Raw genomic sequence first — 27,534 nt, forward strand, 5'->3', positions numbered from 1 at the left:
GAGAGGAGAGGAGAGGAGAGGAGAGGGAAGGGAAAGAAAGAAAGAAAGAAAGAAAGAAAGAAAGAAAGAAAGAAAGAAAGAAAGAAAGAAGAAAGAAAGAAAGGAGAGAGAGAGAGGAAGAGAGAGAGAGAGGCAGGCAGGCAGACAGATAACGGAACAGGCAGACAGACAGATAATGGAAAATGACAAGTATGTTAAAAGCTCTTCTTTAACCCTGTCCTTTCTGTGTAATTAGGACAATCACCCGTGATCCGTCCCATCACCTTACTCACACATTGGATTCTGCTTGCTGGGGAAGGTGCTTCCACACTCTCAGGCCTCCACCCCAAGTGCGCCACAGAAAAGCCTCTGCAGCCTCCCTTGGAAGATGGGAATTACCTTTATCTCACTTTCTCGGGAAAGCATCTCCAGAGCTTCTAGATGTGAAAGGCCTTGAAACTCATCAAAGAGTAGCCCATAATGAGTTTTCTTGTCTGTTTCCATGGTTACTTCATTGGAAGGCCACTGCTCTTCTTTATCCTTTGCCTCTCGTAAAACCTAAAAAGGGATTGAAGCGTTGTACTAAACAGAGTAATGAGAGCTCAAGAGTGAGTTTACAGAGCAGAAGGGAGCACGGCTGCTCAGGCTCCACTCAGAGCACGGCCCCTTCAATCCTGGCATCACAGTCCAAATCCAAGAAGCTCGGAAACAGCAGGAACAAGTTATCACACAAAATCAGATGCTAGACAGTGTAAATAGCATCCAAGACACCAGGTGCTGTTCTGAGGGGCGGGGGCAGGGGGGGTCTAAACATTAATCTAACAATTAATCTAACAGCTCTGACAGGGCTTAGCATCTCTCTGCTGACAGGAGGCTGCTCAAAGGGAAACGGAGGGACAAACAGCTAGAACTCCTCTATGCACTGGGGTTCACTGCCCATCTCACAACCCCTAAGGATCCCAAAGAAAGCAACACTAACAAGGTCTCCAAGTCGACATCAGCACAAATCAAATCAAAACACAAGCAGGAAGAGCATAGGTGAAGGAAACAGAACCTGAGACAGCGTAGAAGTCCGATTCATCAGGCCCTTGGTTCTTTTAAATCCAGGATCCCCTTCTGCTATGACATCCATTGTCTTCTTCCCAATGAATTCCAAGGCATCCAAGCCCCCACTGATAACGCTCTTGCCCTAGGAAAGCCGAAAAATTCCATTAAAACAGATTTCCACAAAATTCCATCACAACTAATTGACGATAGAGGAATGGCTACATAGTGTGGAGCTGCTGATGCAGGCCTGCAGTCCTAGCTACTCGGGAGGCTGAGGGAGGAGAATGGGATGTACTGCTAGTTTAGTGGCAGTGTATTTGTCTGGCATGTGTGAGGCCTTAAACTCAATCCCAGCACCAGGAGGGGAAAAAAGCAGCAGCAGCCAGCAATACCAAGCACTAGGCAGCCTGAAGAGCGGCTGAAACAAGCACACACAGCTCACCCAAATGCACACAGATAGAACCACTCAGGGAACCTGAGAGTCAATACCTGCTGCAGCTGCCTTACCCAGAATCTTAATTAGAGTTTCCATTGCTGTAAGGAGACACCACGACCAAGGCAACTCATATAAAGGACAATATTTAATTGGGGCTGGCTTATAGGTTCTGAGGTTCCTTCCATTATCATCAAGGTAGGAATCATGGCAACACCCAGGAAGGCATGGCACTAGAGAAGGAGCTGAGAGTTTTAAATCTCAATCAGAAGGCAACCAGAGAAGACTGTCTCCCATATGGCTAGAAGGGTCTCAAAGCCTCCTCCTACAATGACACACTTCCTCCAACAAGGCCACACCTCCTAATAGTGCTACTCCCTGGGCCAACACATACTCAAGGGAAACGCACACAAGATAGACTAGAGGACATGTACAAGAGTGTGCAATGCAACACTCTGTAACAGCTTACACTGGAAACTGGCTTGGTATTTACTAACTGTGGGATCAATAAAGTGTGACCAAGTCACACTATGAATATAGCAAAGCTGCAACATGGATGTATTCAGACACAGTATGTGGAAGACTAGATGTACACCTATTGCTTCATTTATACATAGGAGAAGAGCAGGTCAAAACTAAGTCATGATAGTACAAGTCCCAACGGTGGCTATCTGAGCTGGGGAAAGAAAACATGCCTCAAGATGGGAAAGCAATGGACTGACAGGTTTCTTACTATGGTTGAAAATTAGAATGTCATGAAAATTCATCTAAACATATGTGATGTCATATTCTATATTGCATGCTGTATTCCAAAAAGTTAAAGATCCTGAGTCAAAAAAAAACAGTTTAAAGTTTAAAAAAAAACAAAACTAAAAATACTAGCCACCTTCCCTCATGTAGGAAAGACATTAAGAGCCCTATCATTTTTCAAACATTCTCATCATCTAGAGTTTGCAAGGGACGAAGCAAAGTTTCCCTTGGTTCATCAAAAAAAAAAAAAAATCACATGTCCCTTATGCTTAAAAGATGAAGTTACAAGAGAAATAACTTTTTAAAGATTTATTTATTTTATGTATGTGAGTGTTCTGTTTTCATGATCACAAGAAGAGGAAATCAGATCTCACTACAGATGGTTGTAAGCCATCATGTGGTTGCTGGGAATTGAACTCAGGACTTTTGGAAGAGTAGCCAGTGCTCTTAACTGCTGTGCCATCTCTCCAGCCCCAAGAAATAATTCTGTAAAGCAGAAATACTTCCTAAGGACACAAAGCCAAGACCTGCCAGTCCCTAAGACAATCTGTTGCTCTGCAGCTTACACTCCACTTGTCTGGCTCAAGCACACAGCCCATTATGACAGCAGAGGCCCCTGCACTTTTTCTCACCGTGCTCTGCACAGCTGTAGAGATGGTCGAGAGCATCCCGAATGGTCCAGCCACTAGTAAGCTTCCATTCTCACCAGCATTTGTTTCTCCTGAAACAGAGAAGGAACAGAAACGCGAAAGAAAGGATCATTCATTGCTTTAACAACAAATATGTGGTTTTTTAAAAACTAGACGCTGGGACTAGAGAGATGGCTCAGCAGTTTAGAGCACTGATTGTTCTTCCAGAGGTCCTGAGTTCAATTCCCAGCAACCACATGATGGCTCACAACCACTGTAATGGGATCTGACGCCCTCTTCAGGTGTGTCTGAATATAGAGACTGTGTACTCACATACACAAAATAAAATTAAAAAAAAAAAAAAATAGGACTGTTTCTGCACCCAAGACCTCAGGTCTTTATGTTTTTATTTTAAAACATTTGTTATGTTACAATGAAAGATAAGGTAGGCAGTTTTTTTTTCATTCACTTCATTTCAATAATAAAATCAAGTCTTGAACAAACAAAGACTGATATAAAATCAGACTATTAACTGAATGATCTCATAGACACAAACTTCTAGGTAAGGGAAAACAGGCAAATGACTGAGCAGGGATAAAGGTTACATGAACCTTTTTGGTCAATAAAATATTCTTATATTCCAATTAGACCCAGAGAAATACGTATCACGGTGTCCTATTGATTACACGGCATAAATGTAACTACCCCACCAAACATCCAATTATAAAACTGCACAGCTAAAAGCAAACTCCAGTTCACTTTGTCCTAGAGAATGATGCTCGTTAGCTGTCATCAAACAGACCTGCGCTACAAAGGTATCCATGTCGCAAAAACAATCTCTTCCCGTTTATTGACTTTAAAAACCCTGAGGGAGGTCGCCTTTGGGGCAAAAGGGGTGTAATCATGTGCTCATGCGTGTGCAGTACACATGTATGACATGTATGTGTATGTATGTGGAAGCCTGAGGTTAACCCTGAATGTTCCTTAGGAAAGCCTCTTTTCTGAAGGTCTCTCTCACTGGGACCTGGGGCTCACTGATTAAGCTAGGCGAGGTGGCTATCAAGCTCCACACAGCTTCCTCTCTCTGCCTTTCCAACAGTAGTAGTACAGCTCTTTTTGCATGGGTTCTGGGGAGTCAAGGCCTCATGCTATAGCACACAGTTCAGACTGTGCTACCACATCATCTGAGTGCCCAGTCTCTTAGAGGAGGGCTTCTGTTTCCGGTGACAATGTTCTAACTGCTCTTGGGCTTGCCTTCCTACTATAACAGCTATAAAACTGGACAAGAAGTAAGAAACGATTTTCAGAGTCAGACAAGGAGATTTTGGTCCAACAGAAAAGAGAAACAAAATGACTACTGTGACTGAATTGGCTTGCTATTCAGAAGATTCTTCTAACTACAGGGAGGGAAAGGCAGAGATGAGAGACAGCAGGAGCTGAGAGGACTCTGCAACACAAAAAAGATAGAGTTATCCCTGGATTCTAAGCTTCTTCAGAAACACATGATCCTGAGTGCCTCGCTATGAATGCTGCACTGCTCAGTATTCAGTATACAGGCACAAGGAGACTCCACAAGGCTGGGGAAAGAAACTGCTGGGGAGCAGTAAGCTAAATAATCCCCAGAGCTCACACTAGGCTAAGAAACCTCACTTATAACCCACCAAGCAGATTCATTAAGCACCTGGGAAATAGATGGAGCCTACAAAAGAGCCAAGCCTTAAACAAACCCTTCAAGTAAAGGCTACTCAAGACTCAGCCTGAGCAAGCACACTAACATTTTTGGTTTTGTTTTGAGATAGGTCTTAGGTTCTCTAATCTCCTGCCTACACTTCCTGACTGCTGAAATAACTGCTGTGTGCCACTATACCCAGCTTAGAAACATTAATAGAGTCATTTAAGCCACACACACTATAACTACCTGCAAATATAAGGAAAGCAAAGATGAACATGGTCCTTTAAAGAAACATAGATCACTAAAAGATGACCAAAGCAGCCTGGTGGTGGTGGCACACATCTTTATTCCCTGCACTCAGGAGGCAAAGGCAGGCAGACTCTGAGTTAGAGGCCAGCCTGGTTGGAAAGGACTTCTTATCAAAATGTAGTCTACTCTTAATTTGGCAAAGTTCTATCATTCTTAATGAACTACAATCTAAGCCCATGGACATCCACTGGGTAGAATTACTGTCACCCCTTTAGCCTGAGTCACACTCTCCATTCTCATCGTCAGAGACAGAAAAAGAACCAGCACCCAGACACACACCCTTCTGTCCTCACATTTTCATACCCAATCTAACACTTTCACTTGGAAGACGTTAACTCTATAGCTATCCCACCAAGGAGCTCACCATGGAGGACTTTAGTCTTTCAATGCATGTCTTAGCCCATGGACCTCAGTAGCAGATTGTCCTCCAGTGCTATGAAGATGACACAGCTTCCATCTAAAGCCACTTCTAACTCCCAAGCCCACTCTTCTCTTACTTCTGGACACTACAGCATCAGCATAAGACCCCACATTTTTAGATGTATTTTTATTTATGTGTATGTGTGAGTCTGTGTGAGTAGAAGCTATGTGTGTGCAGGTGCCCCTGAAGTCCAGAAGAAGGGATCAGACCCCCTGTTGTTGAAATTAAAGCTGAGCTGCCTAACACAAGTGCTGGAAACCAAACTTCAGTCCTCAGGAGATATAGGAAGAACTCTTGGGGTTGAGTCATCTCTCCAGCCCCAAGACCCATTCTTAACCAATGCCATTTGAGAGACCCATTCTTAACCAATGCCATATGCTAGGAACTGCTGAAAGAAGACATTGACTCTCTTCAAAGAAAGAGAGATGGTAGGGGAAGGTCATGTCCTCTCTACTCCACTCCTGACTTGGAGCACATTCAGTTACAGTGTCACCTGATGACCCTTAGGAAAGTCAGTGTGAGCTCTGGGCTATGATGCAGCACTCGAAGGACTAAGGCAAAAGGACTGTGTGACTTCAAAGCCATTCAGGGTAAGAAGGCAAGAGGAAAGGGGGTGAGGAGAGAAAGTAGGGAAGAAGAAAGGGGGAAGGGGAGAGAGATGAGGAGGCAGATGGGAAGAGGAGGGGAGGGGAGGAGGGTGTCAACATGAACAGTGTCTCAAATTCACACACGCAGAAGCCTGTGCGGCCATGTTCGGGTAAAGTGAGCTTGTCTCCCGGCTGTATCTAAACTGCAGTCACGTAACCTAACGTTATGACAATCTGATTCTTACTCCAAGGAATACACAAATGGGAACAACTGGAGCCAGCTAGTCTCCGTGGTCACATATGCCAGAGCTCTATCAAGGTGGAGCTGGAGGAGACCAAAACGCAGCCAGTTAGCTTCAAAGGAAAATGATAGAAATAAGCAAAGAAAACAACAGTGAGAAACAGTAAGGCCTCCAAGGGATAGAAGAAGTAAGCCTCGCCTTAAAACTCTGATGGTCCCTACTGATAACTGTGTCCTTTTGGGTTTGAGTGACTGTAGGTTTCCCTCTGATCCAGACAAACCAGAATAGAACTTCGTCTTCATACAGAAACCCAAGTGAAAACAAACCAGCTAGCGCACTACAATCATTCTGTCTTGCCACAGTGCTCAAACTGAGCTAACCATACTGACAGGAAACCTAACTATGACAAGCAAAGCGGTGAGCTCTTCTCACATGGCGTGCTTGCAGCCTCATTGCTGAGTGTTCACCTCATCCATGCAAAAGTGCAATGAAGAGACACATGAATGGCTCTGGGGGACACAGCTGGAGCTCCTGACTCCAGACCCCCTTCCTCACAGTCTCAAGATGTCCTAAGGGTCCGGGACTGAATGAGTATTATCATTAAGTGCTAGTGCTGAAAGTGAACTTAACTGTCAGTTTCAACTGAAACCCCAAGCACATATACTGACCTGCTGCTTGCTTGACTTCAGCTGAAATTTCAGTGGGGCTGGGAATCCCAAGAGAAGTCTCTGCCTTCTCAATGACATTTGAAATACCTTGTCCTGATGAGAAAAACAATTAACATTTGTGTGCTGTCTGTTGTTACTAAAACTGAAGAAAATAATAATAATAGTTAATAATAATAATATCTGCTTATTTCTAAAATCATGGTTATAAGACACATTATTTTAATGATATACGCATTCTTGTCAGAAACAAAAACAAAACAAAACTCCCACTGACTTATCACTAAAAAGAAGGCTTAAATGAATCCCTAGACTTCAACTTCCTAATAGAGCATGACATGAGCCCCAGTGCACACAAAAGAAAATGATCAAGCATCTTACCTACTGTAGCTACTGTAGCTGAGGCTGAGGAGAGCAGAGACTTGCCCCAACTGCCCCAATAACCCCATCCAGTCTGAGCTATATCTTTAGAAGCAGTCTCCTGTTATTTTCCAGTGAGAGAAGAAATAAGACAAAAGAAAACAGAAAGTTAGAGGAGATTCAGAAGTGCCCAGACAAGATATCTAATCATTAGAGAAGCATACGTCGGCAAATCTATGACTTGGGGAAATCCTGCTGGACTGACAGATGAATGCCAACAGTGTAGAAATACCCTGCAGCAAATACAATTCCTGATAAAGGCATTGCTGCATCAGAAAGCTGACAGTTTATGGCTGTAAAAAGAAGGACATGCCACTGTAAATTAGTACTGATCCCGCACGCACCCCTTTTAAGACTTGTATTTTTAAATCCCCAAATTTTAATAGATATGCTACTTTGGCTAATGCCTATGAAACCTGAGCAGTAAGAAGAGCAGAAGCCTCAAGGTCACTAGAAGGTTTGATCTCTGGTCTTTTCCGGGTGGACACTACAGGCTGAGATTTATCCTCTGGCTTCTCCACTGGCTCACAGTTCTCATCTTTAAGGGTCGAAGCTGCTTCGGTTACCACTGGAGACTCTGGAGGATCCTTATCTGACATGACTACAACATCACCTGCTAAAACAAAAGCCCAACAAGAATCTACTGATACCACTTTCTTTAGTATAAACTATTTGCTTGATGTTTTTGAGACTTTCAGATTCATAGACTACTGCAACAATACAAAGAGATTCTATATACCTCCAGCCACCTCCCCACCAGAAGCTGACATTGTTACAATTCACCAGTGTCCTTCCAATTTTACAGTTTTTAAGTGTGCCTTTATGTGTACATTAGTTACATAAAATGTTACCACATTTACAGCCGTCCATTGGTATCTGCAAGGAATTGGCTGCAAGAATGCTGTAGGCAACAAAATCTCAGTGGTCACATCCCTTCTATAAAACAGACAGCATGCGATATCAGAGTGCATCCTCACAAGTTTCATGACCTCTACTTCGTTTGTAAGGTCTAACACCATACGTGAGCTTTGCAATCGACCTTAAACTCTCTTGGGAACAATGACAAGTCTGCACAGGTTTAGCACAGATGAAACTTTGTCCAACTGTTCTCTAGTTATGATTAGTTAAATCTACAAATGCTGAATTCCAAACACAGAGGGTCAACTACTTAACTCTACTGAGCATCAGTACAGGTAAGGCACAGTTCAATCCCAAGGATACCTGGACCATCCTTTCTGTAGCCAGACTCTTCCCACATTTCTTTCAACCTACAGCAACCAACTACTGATCTGTTCTCGGACACTGACATTTTGAAGTGAAGTACACAGATTATCTTTGGAGTGACTTTTTTCACTCAGCCTAAGTCCCTCCATTCTACTATGGTTGCATCAAAAGTCTCTTTCAATTTCTCAGTAACATCATTGTGAAGGGAGGGAGAGAGAGAGGGAGGGATGGATGGATGGATTCATACATACATACATACATCACAATGTATTTGCCCATTCAAGGTAATCTGCAGTTTCCAACATGAGGCTGTCATACAACTAAAACAAAGTTCACGTACAGGTATTTATGTGAACATAAGCTTTTTCTCTGGGATAAATAATGAAGACTACATTAATAATATGGGTCATAGTAAATCCGTGCTTATTTTTAGATATAACTGTCATCTTTTCCAGAGTAGTACAAATAACCCAAACTTCCTGCATTCTGATGAGGTTTCCCCCCTACTTTGAGCCATTTTTGTAAGTGATGTGGTGGTAGCGCACTGTGGCTTCGGTTTCATCTCCTCAAGACTAAAGACACTTGACATCTTTTCAAGTGCTTATTTGCCATCTGAATATTTTCTTCTAAGAAACATCTAGTTGCCCATCTTTTTTTCACTGTCTTATTTCGTCTTTTGAGACAAGATCTCCCTCTTTGCTGACTACCTTATGGCAATCCTCCTGCCTCAGGCTTCCAAGTGCTGGAATTACAGACATGAGTCACCACGCCTATCTTTTTATTATTTTCATGGGGTCATGTAATGAAAAGTTTTCATTTTGATGAAGCCGGTTTACCAATCTTTCCTTTCACTAGACTATCCTATCATTAAGCATCCATTCTGACTTTAATTGTTCCAGAGATTGTCTAAACTATGTCAGATCAGCTTTCTATTTTTTAATATTCTTTGTAAATATTCCTAATACTGTTTTGATAGTTAGGTCAAATGTAACCAAAGCCTAATTGAATTCCACTTTTTATTTCATTTACTCTGCTGTGTGTGGATCAAATCCAGGACCTCATTCATGCTAAGCAAGAGCTCTACCACCTAAATACATCCACTGGTCCCTCAGGTCAGCTTTGGAATAGCAATGTTATCCAATTCAATCCCTACCAAGAATACAGCTCTTTGGCAATTAAAGCCAACATGTCACTGGTACTCCTACTAAGAGAAATACTAGTTTCCAGAATAACCAATTATCACCAATGAACATACACACACATACAACATACACACCAGGTATGCTGACAAACATTTTATTCAGGTATGCACTAAGTGCAGGATAAATCCAATGCTTCTAATGCACTTAAAAAAAATTAACAAAAAAGGCAGATGGGATATAGCACAATAATTGAAGAACATACAGAAAATACTTAGTGGCGTTTTGCCTTCAATCCCAGCACTTAGGAGGCAAAGGCAGACCTCTGAGATTTCAAGGCCAGCCTGGTCTACAAAGTAGGTCTTAGGACAGAGATAGCTACATAGTGAGGCACTGTCTCAAAACACACACACACACCAAATCTTAAAGAATAGAGAAGACAGTATAAGCAGCAGAGAATGATTCATAAAGTGTACCTAGAGCGACGGTCACAAACTAGAAGTCTGTTAGCTAACTACAACTTACAGGGGTTTTTAATTAGTCCACACTGCTTAAACCTTTCTTTTAATTAGTTGCTAACATTTAAAGTCTCATCTTCCATAGAAACAAAATGACATTTCTAGGTCCCCTTGTAAAAGATAATGCAACAGGGACACTTAAGTAGGTAAGACCTATCTGGTGCCAAATGGCCGCTGAATCCTTTCGCATTTGAACAGCATTCTCTCATACTCTACTATCTCCAAATTTATAGTATTCTTTTATAGCAATCCAATTAGACCATGCGTGCATCTGTGTTTGTAATGTCTACCTTAAAGATGCCTAAGATTTTAACGAATGAAAATGCCAATGAGATAAAGAAAAGTTCAAGCTTGTGACAGTCATTCTCAGTTGCCAAACTGATATGCCTAGAACCACCAGAGAGTCCTCTGGGCACATGTGTGGAGACTGTCCTGATGAGGTTAGCAGATGCGGGAAGACCCGTCTACTGTGGGTGGCACAATGACACAGCCTGAGATCCTGGAAGGTATCAAAAGGAGAAGCCAGCTGATAGCAAGCATCCCCTGCTCTCTGCTTCTAGACCGTGGGTGCAAAGTGACCAGTTTCCTACGTGACCTTCCTGCCACTGGACAAGCGAACTATGACTCAGAATAAGATCGCCTTCCTTGTTTCTGTCTGGGTATCTTATCACAGCAACAGGAAGGTAAATAAACAAGGTATGGAGACAGCACAGAAGAAAGGTCAGGGAGCCATGATATAGTCACCTAGAGTAATGTCTATACTAGGGAAGAAGCAAGGGTGACAAGGCTAGAAAGGTGGATTAAGAATGTGTTGCCTAGTCTTCTCCCTCCTCCCCTCTTCTTTTTCTGCTGCCATCTTGTCTTTCCCTCCAAAAAAAAAAAAAAAAAGGTGTTGCCCAGACTCTATGGGTACACGATATGCATATATTAAACTGTCCCAAAAACTCATGGAGGAAAAAATTCCATACACAAGTACCAATTGCCATGCAAACTAACTCAGAAAAATAGAAAAATAACTCGTTTACTTATTCATGGCAAGAACCTTTTGCATATGGACCCAGCTCTGGAGACAGAGAAGATATGTAAGGCAATTTCTGCCCCTGTCAGTCCAAAGGCTGATCTAACAAAAAGACACCGACATGCTTGCCCAAAGTTCAGAAGGTGTTCTTGCAGCTGTATAGACATTGTTTTAGAGCTACCTTTTTCTTCTTTCTCCGAGTTACAACATATAATAAATAGTCTCTCGATGTGCTCTATGTAAGCAAATAGAACGCACATATTGCATAAGTTCATTTAAAGTTTATGAAACTAGAACATTCCAATTTGTAAACTCCGGCTGTCCCTATTATTTCACTTGCACAATTGAGATTTTAATAAGCATCGAGGACGTGCCAAGAATTTAGGCTGAGTCAGGAGACAAGATTCGTGTGTGTGGTGATGTCCCTCTCCACCGTCCCTATAAGTAAGATTAAACACATACCAGACATACGGAATTGTACTATTTAATGTTTTCCGGGTATGGGTTTTCCTGATTGGAGGAGAACAATCCAGATGACTGGAGAAGTCAAACAAGGCGCCTCAAAATCGAGACACAAATATGCCCAGAGCACACTCGTGCCGGAGGCGGCGTGGCTGGCGTGGCTGACTAGCTGGAAGCCGAACCTGGGGTCAGCGCTGCAGCCCGTCCGTGCGACAGGGAAGCCCGGCGGCAGGCAGCGGCGACTCCCTAGCTAACGTGGCCAGTCTCCCGTCTCCGCACGTCCGCACGTAGGTCCCACCCCCAGGCCTCAGGTAAACAAGCTCTCCCAGCCCTTCGGCCGGCAAGCCCACCAAACATAGCCGGAAGCGCTGCAGCCCCTCAACCCGTGACCCCGAGACCCCCAGCCTTCGCCGCCCTCACCCGGAAGCCCCACAGCCCCGACACCGCCCCTCACCGCGGCCACCGCCGCTCGCTCGCCGATCCGACCCGACCGTCGCGGAAGTACTCCTGACCTCAGCGCGGAGGCGGGGTCGCGGTCGAGGAGTACTTCCGGGTCAAGCATTCTCTAAGGCGGAAGGCGCTGACTGCAGAGAAGTGAGTGAATCCGCTGCTCTGGTGGCTTCCTGAGAGGTAAAGGATGCTTGAAGCTGGACATGGGGGATGCCAGGATGTCCGCCCTCCGTGAAGGCTGGGTGTGGGTGTCGGGGTTCCGCCATGAGGTATTTACAGAATACTCGAGGGCCAGCGACGACCCGGGACACAACTGGGAATCCAGGGCAGGCCCTGCTCTCAGCTCACTGCAAAGGTGGTGGGGAAGGGAGACCACCACCATCAAAACAACGGAATCTGAGAGGGTAGTTACGTGCTTTCGTCCAACTTTAAATGCGGTGATGGAACGGGACTGAGTGAGGAAGTGAGAAGGGGGAAGCCTGCCTTTTGGGAGGAGTAGAGGTTTTGAATAAATAGCAAAGGGAGGGGGGGAGAGGGAGAACCTGGGCACTGGGTCTTTGTGAGGTCGGTGACCAGGCGTTTGACTTAACATTTGGAACTCGATGGGAAGTAATTGATAGTTTCTAAGCAGGAGAGTGATATGCTTTTGATTTGTAATTTTAGGGTCGCTCAGATGTGCAGTGCATCGCTTCATTTGTGCCTGGGCAGTTTAACCAANAAGACATTAAGCAAAATTGTGTTAAAATATGGGGGGGGGGGGGCACCTGAAACCCTAAAGACTTGCTTTCGAGTGTCTCGCTGTTGTGTTGTGTTGGTGTATAGCTAAGTGGGAGTGCGTTTGCCTGTTGTGCAAGACCCTGGGTTTGATCCCGAGCACACACACACACACAAAAAAAAAGGGAACAGATTCCCCTCCTCTGTTCAATCCTTTACATCAGTGTTCAGATGTAACTACCAATTCCTAAAACCCTTCAAATGTTTGACTTTACTTTCAATGGTAATTCTTTACATTTCGGTATGCTGATATTCTCTACGACCTTACTAAAAGCCTGTTCCTTTGAAGAAGATTTGCAAGTTCAAGGCTAGCCTTGGCTACATCGTGAACTCTAGGCCAGCCAGAGCTAAGTAACCACATCCTGTCTCAAACAAAAACGGCTGGTCCAACAAATAAACCAGAAAATAGATTTCTTCTGGTTTTCTTTTGTACAGGAAAAATGTATAGGAATGTATCTTGGGCCACTAGTAACTGTCTTGTCTTTTACATGTTGCCATTAGTATTATAGTGACAATTCTGAAAAATTTTGGTCTTAGAGTCCATTGCACTTAAACTTACCAAGAATTTTGAAGAGTTTTGTTTAAATAGATTACTATTGCCAGTACATTCCATTTAAGAAATCAAAACTACTCTCAAAAAAAAAATAGCTTTAAAATGGTAAGTCACTAAATGATAACTGACATTTCTATAAAGATTATTTTCCAGGTGAAGTGCTGGCAGGGGTCTGTGATCCCAGCATTTAGCAGATGGAGGTACAGGCAGGAGGGGAGCTCAAGTTTACCTTGGAGTGCAAATTCGAGGCCAGCCTGGACTACATGAGACCTTTCTCAAAAACACAATTTCTCTAATTTCTCATGGGAAGCTGTTGCTGGGGAAAGGAAATGATAAGCAAAAAGAACAACTAGAACCAGAATGTGAGGTTGAAGACGGTTTAGAGACAGTAGAGAGTAAGACACACATAACTGAAGCTTTGTGTGCGGACTGGAAACATTGTATGATTTTAGGCAAAGAAGGGGATAATAATGGAGTCAGCATCCAGATATGGAAACTAAGAGGCCTAGAGCACATCAGAGCAAATGATAAAGGTGCAACTTAAGACCATACCAAATTATAAACTATTTCAGGCAGTTTGTGCACGTGTGCACTGTTCCTACATAATGAACTCCTAGAGCATTACAACTGCTATCTGAAGTTTTAAGCTTATCTCCTAAATAGTAAGAAGTCTCCTAATAGATTTTGTTTTTCTTTGAAAGACAGTATTTGGATATATCACAAGCAGTTAGATTGGATTTAAATAAGTGACCAGATGGGGTAAAAGGACTGTGATCTAGGCAGATACAGTAGGACCTAACTGGAAAGTATCTAAAAAAGTGTAATAATGACAATAGCATGTATTTATAATGTACCTACATCCATGCTTTCAGACATTCCAGGATTGTTACCGTTACTAACCCCATTCAGTAGATGTGAAAACAAAGGCTTTTCCAGCCTGGGCTTCACTCAGAACAAGGACCAGGTACGTGTAACTCCAGAGCCCATTCTTCTGACCACTAAATTACATAATCCTGTAATTTTGGCATTACAAAACTGGAAGGCTTCAGTGGATTCCCTCTAAGCTGTGTATGGGGTTACCATGAGGGGCTATATCTACTGAGTTAAAGATACAATGGCAACTTCCTTAGTTTCAGACTACAGAGGAAAGAAAATGAGGTGGGAAGGTCCTGAATCTAAGCCCGTTTCTCAGACATCCTGCCACCCGCTTCCAGTCACTGCTGTGCCAAAAGAGGATACAAGTCAGAATGATACTGGCATTTAGACAGAGCTCTAAAAAGGATGGTTTCTTAGGAGTTTATTTCTGGAAAGAGGCACCATAACCAAAGCAACTTTGATAAAGGACAACATTTAATTGGCTCTGGGTTAGTTTCAGAAATTCAGTCCATTATGGCGGGAAGCGTGGCAGCATACGGGCAGACATGGTGCTGGAGGAGCTAAGAGTTCTACAGCTAAACAGGAGACTGGAATTCCACACTGGGTGGGGCTTGAGCATAGGAGACCTCAAAGCCCACCCCTCCAGTGGCACACTTCCTCCGACAAGGCCACACCTCCTAATAGATCCATTCCCTATAGGCCAACTACTCAAACACAAGAATCTGTGGGAGCCAAACCTGTTCAAACTACCATTGAAGGATACAGAAAATGTTTTTTGTATCCTTCAATGTTGTGCCAAAAAATATGTTGACATTTGAGCTGAAATTGTCCATATGTCTGGGGGTAGAGTGGTAGGCTTCAGGAAATGACTGGAGATACAGACTAGAAACTTCTAAGTAAATGGCCTTCAAAATGATGACCTCTGTTTGAATAATAGTAACTTTAAATATGTACATTTAGTGCGTGTGTATGGGAACAGGCAGCATGTGTGCCATGGTGCATGTGTGGAGGTCAGAGGACAGGCGTGGTATTGGAAGTGCCAAATTTAAAAGAGGGTCACACCCCTAACATTCATGAATCCCCGTTTTCTTGACTTCTCCCCTTTTACCTTTATGTGGATCCCACGATGGAACTCGGGTTTCCAGGCTTGTTCAGCAGTGGCTTTACCCCCTGGACCGTCTCTTTGGACCTAGAACTAACTTTGCAATATCACAGATCCCCATGGCAACACTAGCGGCAAGTCGCACAACTTGTGTTTCCTCTTTGCAGTGGATGGTGGGGACACGCAAGCTGTTCTCCATTTGCTTTCTTCCTTGCCACCTCGGAATGCCACTTTGTCAACTGTGTGGCAGTTTGTATGGGAACCTCCAGTTTGCAAGTGTGACTAAAGGCAGAGCAGAGCGGAGGCACTGTAAATACAACAAGGAGCAGTTAATGCTGGGAATAAGACATTAGTATCCTGCTGTAATTGGAGTGAAAAACATTGCCATCTGCGCGCCAGTGTCCTCCCCCTTGACTTTAACCAGAATGATTTCTGCAAACGGCAGCTTCCACAGCCAACTAAATGCTGTGCCACGGGAACGGAAGGCAGCCATATTGCTTCCTTATTTGCTTCTGTTGAGAATTGGAGCCAAATGGAAATATTTCTTCACTCAAAAGTTGGCAGGAACAGCAGCCAAGCAGTCTGCTAGGGATGGCAGCAAAGGCTCTTCTCTTCCTGACTTTTAAAATAATAGTCAGTATTCAGAATGGTTTTCTGGGGTAAAACCATCTACTTTTCTGCTTATTCATGATCCTAACAAGTCAGCTGCTACACTGACAATAACAGGCATGGTATTGGAAGTGCCAAATTTAAAAGTGGGTCACACCCCTAACATTCATGAATCCCCGTTTTCTTGAATTCACAGCACAGCTGCACCTCCCTCCAGCACTGCTCCTGCCATCTTGTGTGTATGTGCTTAGCTCTTTCTGCCCCCAGCTTCTAAACTAGTTTGTAAATTTCTGTGCGTGGCGGACGGTCTGACTCACCTGAGCAGCAGCAGCAACACTGGCTGCTTCCCCTTCCGTAGGATAGGTTCCAGGTTTAACTGATGATGTAAAGTCAGTCTTTGAGTTGAGCGGTGGCAGTTGCTGACCTCCATCATCACTGCTTTGGGAAAGGGAATGGTCACGTTAAGTCTAAGTTGCAGGTAGCAGAGACCACTAACGCTAACTTAAGGTTTCATATGAGGAATACACCTGAACCCATATGAGGGATCTGAGTCCTCACTCTCCCGCTGTCACCTCGGACTTTTGTCACTGTTGTCTTCAACCGCTCAACATCTGTTACCTGCAGTTGGGTTCTATTTCATGGCTGATACCGGAAGGCCTTTGTGGTCTTACGCCTGTGATGGGTCTAAACTGACTGGTGCTGAGTGGACACTCAGGGCTGTTGTTATGAAGTCAGGTCAGGCTGCTGTGCTCTCTTTGACATGGGATCATCTTCAGGGTGACTGTGGTGTTTCTCTAGACCCTGTTATGAAGGTGTTTGTGAACCACTAGTGAGCAAGTGACTGTGTTAATATAGAACAAAGACTAGTTGTGGGTCGTAGGGTACTTTGCTCAGAACATCCCATAGAGCAGTGCCTAATGTTTGGACCCTTTAATACAGTTCTGCATGTTGTGGTGACCCCCACCACCACCATAAATCTATTTTTGTTGCTACTTCATAACTGTAATTTTGCCACTGTTATAAACTCTAAATATTTGGATATGCAGGGTATCTGATATGCACATCCTGTGAAAGGAACCAGCCAGTTGAGAACCACTGCCAAAGTATAAAGGGAATAGTTGGAGGCGCGTGATAACAAGGGTCACCTGGTGACTGCAGCTATGGTTATCTTAGTCTTACAAGGCTTATTAATCTTCTTTCTCCAACCTGACCATTTTCCTCATTTGCTTCCTTGTTTGCAAGATGAGCTTTAGTGATTTGTGGTTTTAATTGTGAATAAAACCAAATAAAGAGCCAGGAGGTGGTGCCAGTGGCCTATGCCTTTAATTCCAGCACTCTGGAAACAGAGGCAGGTGGATATCTGAGTTCGAGGCCAGCCTGCTCTACAGAGTGAGTTCCAGGACAGCCAGGGCTACACAGAGAAACCCTGTCTTAAAGAAAGCAAACTAACATACAAACAAGTAAAGATGTTTATTTCTTTAAGGAAAAAAAAAAAGTCATTGGTACCAAAAACGTGAGTTCTATAAGAGCCAAAGCAGCATGTGTGAGCCTCTTTCTCCACCACCTCTTCCATCTTCTCATGGCGCTCTCTTCTCTCCATCCCTCTTGTCCTGTCTCTTAGCTTTCCGTTGCAGCTAGGCTGAACCAAACTGTCTCAACACCCTGGATGCTCACTCTTCTCAAATGGCCCTAAACTATAACTATCTCCATCCTAAATCCATTCTAAAACAAAGGTTTTGTTAGCTTACTTAACCAGGAGATTAACCCAAGCAGAGGCAGGGCTTGAAAAGGGATAAGTGGATTATAAGGAAGCTTGTCTGCCACAAATGCAGGGCACAGGTGATTTGACATTTTGATTGATGTTACTCAAAAATAGTGATTTGTGTTTAGACTAAGAAAAGTGATGTTTTGAATTAAAAATTGAAATTGCAATGGTGCCTCCCCACCCCAGAATTTTACATAGTTTATGGTGTTCTGAGTTAAAGTGCTTAGTGGTCTAACTGTCAATGGTGTACATGTAAGAACCATTCTAAAGAACCATCAGCAATAATAACTAGAGTGCATGTAGTGAGTGCTGTTGCAAGACTGGTTTACATGGATTATCTCTAGGTGCCACTTCCTGTAAGAATAGTCCTTAGTAAAAACTACAGGGCTGGTTAGAATCCAGGAAGCAGGCTCAGTCAAGTCTGCACTCTGAACCTCTGCCACCCTGGCTTTATCAGATTGCAGGCATTCAGTTGTACCAGTACAGAGGAAGCCAGGACCAGAATGGAATGTGACAGGTCAGCTCTGTAGTAGGAAGTATTCCAGCAGTCTAGAGCACCATTAGCAGGACTGTCAGAGAGAAGAGGAACTATGTTGGTGCTGCCAAATGTCAGCTCAGGGACCCTTGCCTCAGAATTACCCAGGATGCTAATCTAAGCCCACATCAGATCTGTTGTTTGTTTGTTTGTTTGTTTGTTTAAAGATTTGTTTATGTTATATATATATGAGTATACTGTCACTGTCTTCAGACACACCAGAGAGGGCATGACATCCCATTACAGATGGTTGTGAGCCACCATGTGGTTGCTGGGAACTGAACTCAGAACCTCTGGAAGAGCAGTTAGTGCTCTTAACCACTGAGCCATATCTCCAACCCCTAGATCTGTATTTTTAAAAGCTCTCTAGACAATGATAATACTTAGATGAGTTTGAATTCCTGAATTTTGGTGATTTGGGGGGCGGGGGGTGACTCGACCTTTTCCCTTTAATACCTGGTAATGAGAGGGTTGCAAGTCTGTCAAAAGAGTGCTTGTACACTTGAGAATAAAAACACTAACACAGTGTTGCTCCAGAAGTACTGCCACCTGCTTCAGGCTCTGAGATGGACACCCACCATGTTTATAGAGAAAACAAAAGCCATATCAAGTAGCTCTCCACAGCTCTAGTCTGTACCAATTCTGCTTTACCTCCTATCCTGACACCTCCTTCCAGAGTTTCAGTGTAGAGAGCCACATTCTCATCTCTTCAGGTTTCTAATGAGCATATACAAGGTGCCAACCTGTCAAAGGATATACATTGATGCTACCCCAGGCAGAAATGCAGGAAGACTCAAAATGTAGAGCAGTACACACTGTAGAAAGCCTCCCCCAGAAAGTAAATAGTGCAGTAGATCCAAGGGATGAACAGATCAAGAATGGAACTGCTCAGCCGGGCGTGGTGGCACACGCCTTTAATCCCAGCACTCGGGAGGCAGAGGCAGGCGGATTTCTGAGTTCAAGGCCAGCCTGGTCTACAAAGTGAGTGCCAGGACAGCCAGGGCTATACAGAGAAACCCTGTCTCGAAAAACCTAAAAAAAAAAAAAAAAAGAATGGAACTGCTCAGGTTGGAGGCCAAGGCACAAGGAATAAGCAGGGGCTCACTGGTCAGGAGGTACAGGAAAGAGCCACAGTTGTTGTGGGTATATCTCACAGCCAGACTCAGAGTCAGAGAACGCTGGATCCTGATTCTGGAGGGAGAGAAACTGAGTTGGATTCTTGGTTCTGACATGAAATCAGAGATGGACTCAGGGGATTGTAATGACTGGGATAAGTAAGAGAGATACTTGTCCAATAACAAGAATAGAAGAGGTCAAAGAATAGAGTAGTTCAAGCGACATGGCTCACTTGTGAAATGGGCTGCAGGATAGCATGGGAACAGACCTTCCTCTGACACACAACACTCAGCAATGACTGGCTTAACGAGGACTGCTGAGTCAGCAGGCCTCACACCACAAGGCTACAAAGATAGTGGGAATACAGCTCTGAGCTTGAAGCAGGTGACAGTAACTGAAGTGAGTCATTTTTGTACTTGGCCATACAGGTGATTTTACCCACAGAAGTGATGTACAAGTCTCTTTTAAAGAAAAATACGAAAAGAAAGTGAGTGGATTTAAAGGTTTTTGCCATAGCGGACAGTAAAGAGCATGGCAGTGGGAATGAATGACGATTCACAGTTTGATTCAGATGAACATGCGGAACTCCCTGTCGAAGTCCCAGGGAAAGCTTGGATGCTCACCATGAGAACTGCTAGTCTAGGAGGAAGACAAAGTCATGTCTATGAGATATTGTTCATCCTCAGTGACCAAGAACTTGACGCTTATACTAGCACAGAGCCTGGCTTCTGGTCCTCATGAGTGCTTCATTGTTGGTACCTGTTGGTTCCCATTAACTTCTGGCATAATCCTAATAAGTCATCACTGTGAAGTTTATAAAGTAAGCTAAATTGTTTATTAAATGCCCAAGGCTGTTTCCTTCAATGTCATCTTAGTAGGTTTTTATGAGGAAATGAGAGTAAACACATGTTTCATATATTCTGTAACGCCAAAGTCTGAAGTTTTTGTTTTGTTCTAAATAGTCTATCCTTAAATTTAAAGATTGGGATTTTTTTATTGTCGTTATTCATCCAATCCTTTAAGAAAGAGCTTAATGAAAATTAAATGACATTTTAAAACTTGTAATTCAAATTTTGAAGGTTTAATGGCAAAATACAATGACCCATTGTTTTTTATGTTCTATGACCAAGCAGCCTTCCTGTGAGTATAAAAGAAGATAAATGTCATTCTCAAAGCTAACTACCTTGAACTTTGAGAAGAAATAAAACAGAGCTTCGCCACATATTTATACAAATATGGATTGACATTCTCCTTGTGAATTGGTGGTTTAAAGTGAGGAATCAAATTAGCAAGAAGAAAATCCTAAACACCTGAACTCAGACTAGACTTTTACTTTGCTTTTTATTCTTCCAAATCTGTCTAATAGTCAGTCCTTGTAATTGTGTATTTATGCGTCTACCAACTGCACACTTAAGATGTCAATTTTGTTAGACTTCAATCTAGAAATAGATTTCTGTACACACTATTAATATACTCTTTTGTCTCTTAATTGTAAAGAAGATGCTATGGATTTGGGGCTGGTGGGTTGTTTTGGTTTTTTTGCATAGCATTCTGAAAGGGAGATTGTATAGCCTCAGAAGTTAGTATCTCTCTTATGTAGGTCACATAGTATTTTTTTTCCCAACATGGCCAGATTTTACCTCAGATTTTCCCGAATTATTTGTTTGATCTGCATATGTAGTTGAATTATACAGATTTTGATCTCTGTGGTAATGAGGAAGACATATCAGTTGCTTTACATACTGGTCTAGCATATGATGGTAGTGCAGGTTGAAATAAAAGATTAAACTATATTCCAGCTCTCATTGACTCCCTGTTGCATAGAATTTTCTAAGTGAAATGGAATCACTTGTGTTCCGAACCAGAAGCATCCTTAGAGAGTCTCTCATCCTCCTCAGTGGGCAGATAAGAAAGTGGAAGTCCAGGGAAAGCTGCTTGCCACAGTGGGGGTGCTGGCAGCAAGGTTTAGCTACAATCTAAGACTGCTGATGCCTGGCTCAACGTTGTTTAATTGGTTTGTGTCTATTCGTTTCTGGGGCATGTAGTTTTATCCCATGATGAGTCTCAGTTGGGTAAACACTATGTGGCTTTCTTTTAGGCTGGCCTCCACATTCAACTTTTAATTTTGAAAGCCTCAGAACACCTTGGACCACTTCTTTGGAAAACTTTTCTCCCAGCAACAAGTCATTCACTGCGATCCTCCTCAGCCACGTTTTGAGTTTTCCAAGTCTAAACAGGACTGCCTTTGATTTTTCCCATGAAGCTGCATCACTGCCTGTCCATCTTACTGGTGGTCACTCTTGTGCCAGCTGCTCTGGGTTTGGAAGATGTGGCTCCACTGGGAGCGAATCAAAGTTCTTACAATGCATCATTTCTCCCAAGCTTTGAACTCTCAGCAGGTTCCTACTCAGGTGATGATGTCATTATAGTCAAAGAGGGAACAAATGTTTCACTGGAGTGTCTTCTCACGGTGGATCAGTATGGAGAAGTCCACTGGTACAACTCAAAAGGACAGCAGCTGCATAGCAGAGGTAATCCTGTAAGGTGTGATCAGCAGGTGACTCAACCCTGCTCTTGGGGGTTATGACATACTGAGCAAGAATTCTCCAAGACAAAATATCAAGGAGACTAGCTCCAAAGGGGTTAGGGATACAGCAGTGTTGAGCACTTTTCTAGAATGCACAAGGCCCTGGGTGTTATCCCCAGTGTGGGGGTAGTGGATAGGGGTTAAGTTCTAAAGCATTATACATATCAAAAAGAACAAAGTAATATAATAATGATTATAATTATTTTGTTTTATAAAAGGGTCGTTATCAAAGAAAAGCCAAACTTTCGGGAAATACTGTTATCCAGATAGGCAGCATTACCTATTAAAACATAGAGGGGATTCATTCTTCATTTAAGTTAAAGCAGAAGAGACAGGTGCTCTTCCCTTCTCATACCCATGCACTAACTGGTGGAGCATGTCTCAGTGCTAAGTCCTCTCCTGGCAAATATGGGTTAGATCGCCAACATCACACACAAAAAGATCTTAGTCTCTTTTCCAGTTGCTATAATAAAATACCCTGACAAAAGGAGCTTAGGAAGAAAGGGTTTTAGCTCACAGTTCCAGGCTACAGTCGGTCATTTCAGGGGAAGCAGTGGCAGTCGTTGAGAACAGCTTAGACATACTACATCTGTAATCAAGAAGCAGAGAGCACTGAAAGCGTGTTGCTGCTCGGCTCAGTAGCTGCAGGTTACCAGGCTTGGTGAGGTGTGCCTTACCCACTGAACTAGCTCTGGCCCATCCTAGATGTATTTAAAAACATAATTTTTGTACCTTGTCATATAAGCTCATGATAAAAAGTAAGCAACATTTCAATAAAAGTGTATAGCCCATCACCCCACAAATAAACATGTCTTTATACTTCTGAGACATGTTCTTTTCATGTATAAAAATGTATAGGTAGCAACATGGTGTAGACTCACATGGATGACCATGTCTTTGAAAGATTGGTCTTTTGGATCTGGTGTCTGGCAGTGAGAAAGAAATGCTGGCCTTAGGAAGGTCAGAAGATCCGTTTCCATTGCTTGTTTTATGCGTATAGAATCGTAGTGGGACGTCACAGTCTGTCTGCCTGCCTTCTTTCCTTCCTCCTTTCTCTTTTTTTAACAAGAGTTAAACAGTAGGACTAACAGACAAGCTACAGTAATTTTATGAAAAGGCAAATAAGGTCTTTTCTGTAATTTTTTTCTTCATTTCTGTTGGATTTATTAGGTGGAAAATGGTTGGTTTCTGATAACTTCCTAAATATCACCAGCGTAGCCTTTGATGACCGTGGGCTCTATACATGTATCATCACCTCTCCAACTCGTGCCTCCTACTCCGTCACCCTCCGGGTGATCTTCACCTCTGGAGACATGAGTGTCTACTATATGGTTGTCTGCCTGATCGCCTTCACAATCACACTCATCCTGAATGTCACTCGGCTGTGCCTGATGAGCACCCATCTCCGCAAGACTGAGAAGGCCATCAATGAGTTCTTCAGGACTGAGGGGGCTGAGAAACTCCAGAAGGCCTTTGAGATTGCAAAGCGTATCCCCATCATCACCTCAGCCAAAACCCTCGAGCTTGCCAAGGTCACACAGTTTAAGACCATGGAGTTTGCCCGATATATTGAGGAACTGGCCAGAAGTGTCCCTCTCCCGCCCCTTATTCTGAACTGCCGGGCCTTTGTTGAGGAAATGTTTGAAGCTGTTCGAGTGGATGACCCTGATGACATGGGAGAGAGAATTAAAGAGAGACCTGCTTTGGACGCTCAAAGTGGCATCTATGTGATTAACCCAGAGCTCGGCCGAAGCAACTCTCCTGGTGGAGATTCAGATGATGGTTCTCTAAGTGAGCAAGGGCAGGAGATAGCAGTACAGGTGTCTGTCCACCCTCAGTCAGAGACCAAAAGCATTGGGACAGATTCTCAAGACAGTAGTCATTTCAGCCCACCCAGTGACCCTGCATCTGCAGAGGGCAGCATTCACCACAGAGTGAGCATATGACAACTGACAGCTTGCCCAGTGCTCAGGAAAAGAGCCTGCTATGAGAATATAACATAAATGACCAGGGTCTTCCCTTTAACCTTAAACACACCACAGCATGAATTGCCAAAGTCATTGTGAAAGGGCAGCATTTTTCTGATATTTGGTCATTTTCGTTAAGGTTGCTGGAGTGATGTGTGTTAAGATTGAAAGGTGCCTGGGCCTGAGTAAGACTTCTGGTCACAGTTTTTCTTTGGCTCATGTGTGACACATTGAAGCCTGAGTTTCCCCATCAGTGGAATCAGTGATTTGTTCTCCTTGAGTTGGGACTTCAACCAAAACTTCTTACCTACTGCACCTCTAAGTCAGCCTTTCACTAGACCTTTGGTCCATCCTTTGAGACCTTATCTGCACTCTAATTGTCTACACCAGTGCCAGACATGGAGATGCTCTGCCCTGGGGAGTGAGCATGTGCTGGTGCAGACTTTAAGTGAGGCACCATTAGTTACACAGATCTAGAAAGTAAAAATCACTCTCACTGGGTGTGGCAGCACACATCTTTAATTCCAGCACTATGGAAACAGAGATGGGCAGATCCCTGAGTTCCAGGCGCAAATCCAGGAGAGCCAGAGCTACACAGAGAAACCTTGTCTCAAAAAAAAAGAGGAGGAGAAAACCACTCTCTCCATGAGAAGTGTATGTATTCTTCTTGGGAGTACATCCTGTCTTTTTAGCTTACCACGACCTTTAGTCCATTGAGGCTGGCCTTGATGTTCCCAGGGGAAAATGTTATTGGTGTTTTGTGAACAAGAACTGTGTCAAGTCACCTCTCTGGAAATTCATCAGTTTTGATACTTTTTAATAATGTCTCAGGCTTTCTCTTTTTAGAGTACTAAATTCCCAGGTGGGCTCTGTGTAGGTCTCGAACTGCAGAATCCGCTTCAGTGCCCCGTGTCCTTCAACCTGGTGCTAAAGGTGATTCGCCTCTTCTTGTCCTGTTGAGACTCAGTGTTAGCGTTTTGGTTCTTCAGATGCATCCTTTTGAGTGAGGGCTCTTTTGTAGCCTTTCTCGAAGCTCCTACCTGAAATCGGATGAGAGCACTGTGCTCAGTGCATTATGATATTAAAACGGGCAATCCAGACCTAAGGGGGGAAATGATAAGGGGTGGTGCAGCTCACCTCATCCGGGTGCAGTGAGCACTGAAGCTGGCCAGCCCTTCCTGCTGGCTGAGAGTGATATGACAGATTGTAAATAGTCTTCACACTCATTTCCTCCGCTGCAGGAAGCTCGTGCCATAGATTTTTAACGTCATGGCCGTGGAGCTCATTGTGATGCTCCACTGCGTTTGGCTTCTGGTTGTGGGAGATTTGCCTGAGCTTGAAGGTCCTGAGGGAAATGTAAAGTGTCAAACAAACAGAGGACAGCAGGAGATTCAAACTGTAACCAGTGAACTCAGTGCAAGCCTTTGTCAGGCTCATCAGATACGACACCTCCACTCTAGACAATGTGAACAAATCAGTGTGCACTTTTATCAAGTAGCATATGGATAATATGGTAATACTGCCTTTTCTGTCTCTCAGGCTGTTTCCATGGAAACCTCCAGGGCCAAACAAAAGCTACCAATCATTCAACCAAAAGCTTGCCTTGGCTCAGAGATATGAGTTTCTTTAAGGAAAGCTGTTTTCCTATATTTGGCTGTAGAATAAGGGCTCTTACACATATCCTAAGTTACAGAACATGATTTCCCTTCCTACTGTTCTCTGGACATAGTAAATTTTTAAAAATCTCTTCAGTGGAGGTCAATCTCCTGAATTTCCCTCATATCTGCAGTCCTTTGCCTAATAAAGCAAGGTTGGGGTCACTTCTTACAATGAAGCCTGTTGCCTTAAATACTGGTTTTACCCCCACGTGTTCCTAGAAGGGACATTATTGTCTTGAACTTTAAGGTAGACATATTGAATGACCAGAGTTTCAGAAAATGATACTTTGCAAAAAATGGAAAATATCAAAACAGTTGGGTAAGCTTACAGAATTTATATAGGCCACTCCACCATAGCCTAGGTCAGTCGTCACAGGAAATAGAGCAGACACTCGATGTGGTGGAGCACAGCTGTAATCCCAGCACCTGGGAGGCAGAGACAGAAGGATTGCACGTGCTAAGCCAGCCTGAGATATCTAACAAGATCCTGTCTCAAAAAGCTAACCAATAAGCACCTATTTGAGGGTAGGGGTCAGTTTTCCTGCATGCACTAAGCCTGGACTTGATCCAGTGGTATCCTAACCAGTGGCCAATGCATCTGCCCTGCTTTGAGCCTTCCAAGTTCTGTTAAAATAGGGAAGGGTCAAACTCAGGAGGAGTGGCAAACCTGTAAACGCTACTTTTCAAAGTGAAGAGGACAACTGTTAATATTTTCTATGTCTAATCAAACCAAACGGATTTAACAATCTCATCTGTTTATAAACCTTTTTTACTTTAGGAACTTAAAACCATAGTCTGAAAGTCTGTTACCAGCTGGTGTCATTATCTTTCTGTCTGGCTGAATTTTATAGATTAGTTTTGTTTTGTTTTAAATGCCTTTGAGCAGCAAAATGCGTCTAAAATAGGTCTGTTGCCATATTGTGAATTCTGTATCATCATTTAATGAACTTCAATGTCCTTACAGAATTAAATAGTGGCTTCATAAAATAGATCTACCAAAAGTTGCCATTTCAGCACCTTCATATACTCCTTCCACACGTGCACTCTTAAGTGGATGCCCTGTTGTGTTTAGAACAGTTTGGTAACCCCAGTCCTCAAAGCCATGTCTAATATGGCTTAAATGTTTTTTTTTTAAAGCAGGACTTGCCTTACTGTCCAACCTGGCTTCAAGCATTTTATCCACCAGTCTCAATCTCCTGGACACTAGAATCATGCATGCACTGCACTGCCATGCCAGCCTTCATCTGCCTTTGTTTCAGTATGTAGCCTAGGCTAGCCTTGAGCTTAGAGCAATCCTCTTGCTTCTGCCTCACAAATGCTAAGGTTACAAGTGTATGTCACTATGCCTGCCTTAAATTTAGGCTTCCTTCTTGAGTCAAGCCCAGTGAGCTTGTCTGTTTCCTGTCCACTACACATTGATATAAACATGGTAAGAACTGCTGACTCTGGGACAATTGTGAGAAAGCCCCCACTGCTACTTTGCCTCTCTTCCACATGCTAAAGGTCAAATCCCCATCTGCGTGCCACTTCCTCTTCAGTTACCCAACCGCAGGAGCCTGTGGGCCAATGCTTTCAACATCCTATGTGTAGTTTCACCTTACAGCAGACTAAGCTGGATACCCGACTGACCCAGGAGGCTGCATTCATGCTGTCTAGAGCCTCGCTCAGCACAGTGCTGGCTTCATCCCCACCCCAGCTATCGTGACTCCAATGTATCCTCCTTCCAGAACCACAGCCTTCTCATCTAGGCCAGAATGCGACAACACTCAGCCTCGTGAAAGTCTCTGGGTGCTTATGGACCTGTCACACAAAAGGGAATGAGTGTTGTTTGATAGTACTTGTAGCTCAACAATTATTTTTAATAAAACTTGCATTTAAAAATTCAGAGTTGAATGATGTATATTAAATGGAGTATATACAGATACAGAGTGGACTTATCATATGTGATCCAGTTTGATCATTTTTCAGATGTATTTTGTGTGTCTGAGTGCCTACATGTATGTCTGTGCTCCAAGTGCATGCCTGGT

The 27,534-nt window shown here is 43.4% G+C and overlaps 2 protein-coding genes across 7 annotated transcripts in view; one reads left to right on the plus strand and one right to left on the minus strand.

Annotated features, from left to right (window-relative positions):
• The window catches only part of Fam114a2 (family with sequence similarity 114 member A2), a 36,541-nt gene extending 24,503 nt beyond the window's left edge, over window positions 1-12,038 (minus strand). The window contains exons 1-7 of one of the 4 annotated variants that reach the window (XM_021176572.2): window positions 11,970-12,038; window positions 7,571-7,770; window positions 7,116-7,215; window positions 6,738-6,830; window positions 2,842-2,930; window positions 1,034-1,168; window positions 379-537 (exon numbers count right to left, since the gene is read on the minus strand). In XM_021176572.2, the coding sequence (XP_021032231.1) occupies window positions 379-537; window positions 1,034-1,168; window positions 2,842-2,930; window positions 6,738-6,830; window positions 7,116-7,215; window positions 7,571-7,753 (759 nt within the window). In that variant the 5' untranslated portion in view covers window positions 7,754-7,770; window positions 11,970-12,038. Of the gene's footprint in view, window positions 1-378; window positions 538-1,033; window positions 1,169-2,841; window positions 2,931-6,737; window positions 6,831-7,115; window positions 7,216-7,570; window positions 7,771-11,515; window positions 11,869-11,969 lie in introns of those variants that run through there. The other 3 variants (XM_021176573.2, XM_029483396.1, XM_021176574.2) reach the window with 3 other exon arrangements.
• Window positions 12,039-12,061: 23 nt separating this feature from the next.
• Window positions 12,062-27,392, plus strand: Mfap3 (microfibril associated protein 3). Of its 3 annotated transcripts, XM_029483398.1 has the most exons (4): window positions 12,080-12,145; window positions 14,165-14,256; window positions 21,394-21,826; window positions 23,053-27,392. In XM_029483398.1, the coding sequence occupies exons 3-4, from the start codon at window positions 21,553-21,555 to the stop codon at window positions 23,826-23,828; spliced, it is 1,050 nt and encodes a 349-aa protein (XP_029339258.1). In that variant the 5' UTR covers window positions 12,080-12,145; window positions 14,165-14,256; window positions 21,394-21,552; the 3' UTR covers window positions 23,829-27,392. The 3 variants fall into 3 exon arrangements, with proteins under 3 accessions (XP_021033430.1, XP_029339258.1, XP_029339259.1); XM_021177771.1 differs by lacking the exon at window positions 14,165-14,256 and having other exon boundaries at window positions 12,062-12,145; XM_029483399.1 differs by lacking the exons at window positions 12,080-12,145; window positions 14,165-14,256 and adding an exon at window positions 12,161-12,369.
• Window positions 27,393-27,534: the final 142 nt, after the last annotated feature.

Source organism: Mus caroli, chromosome 11 (assembly GCF_900094665.2).
Source record: "Mus caroli chromosome 11, CAROLI_EIJ_v1.1, whole genome shotgun sequence".
Taxonomy (NCBI): Eukaryota; Metazoa; Chordata; class Mammalia; order Rodentia; family Muridae; genus Mus; species Mus caroli.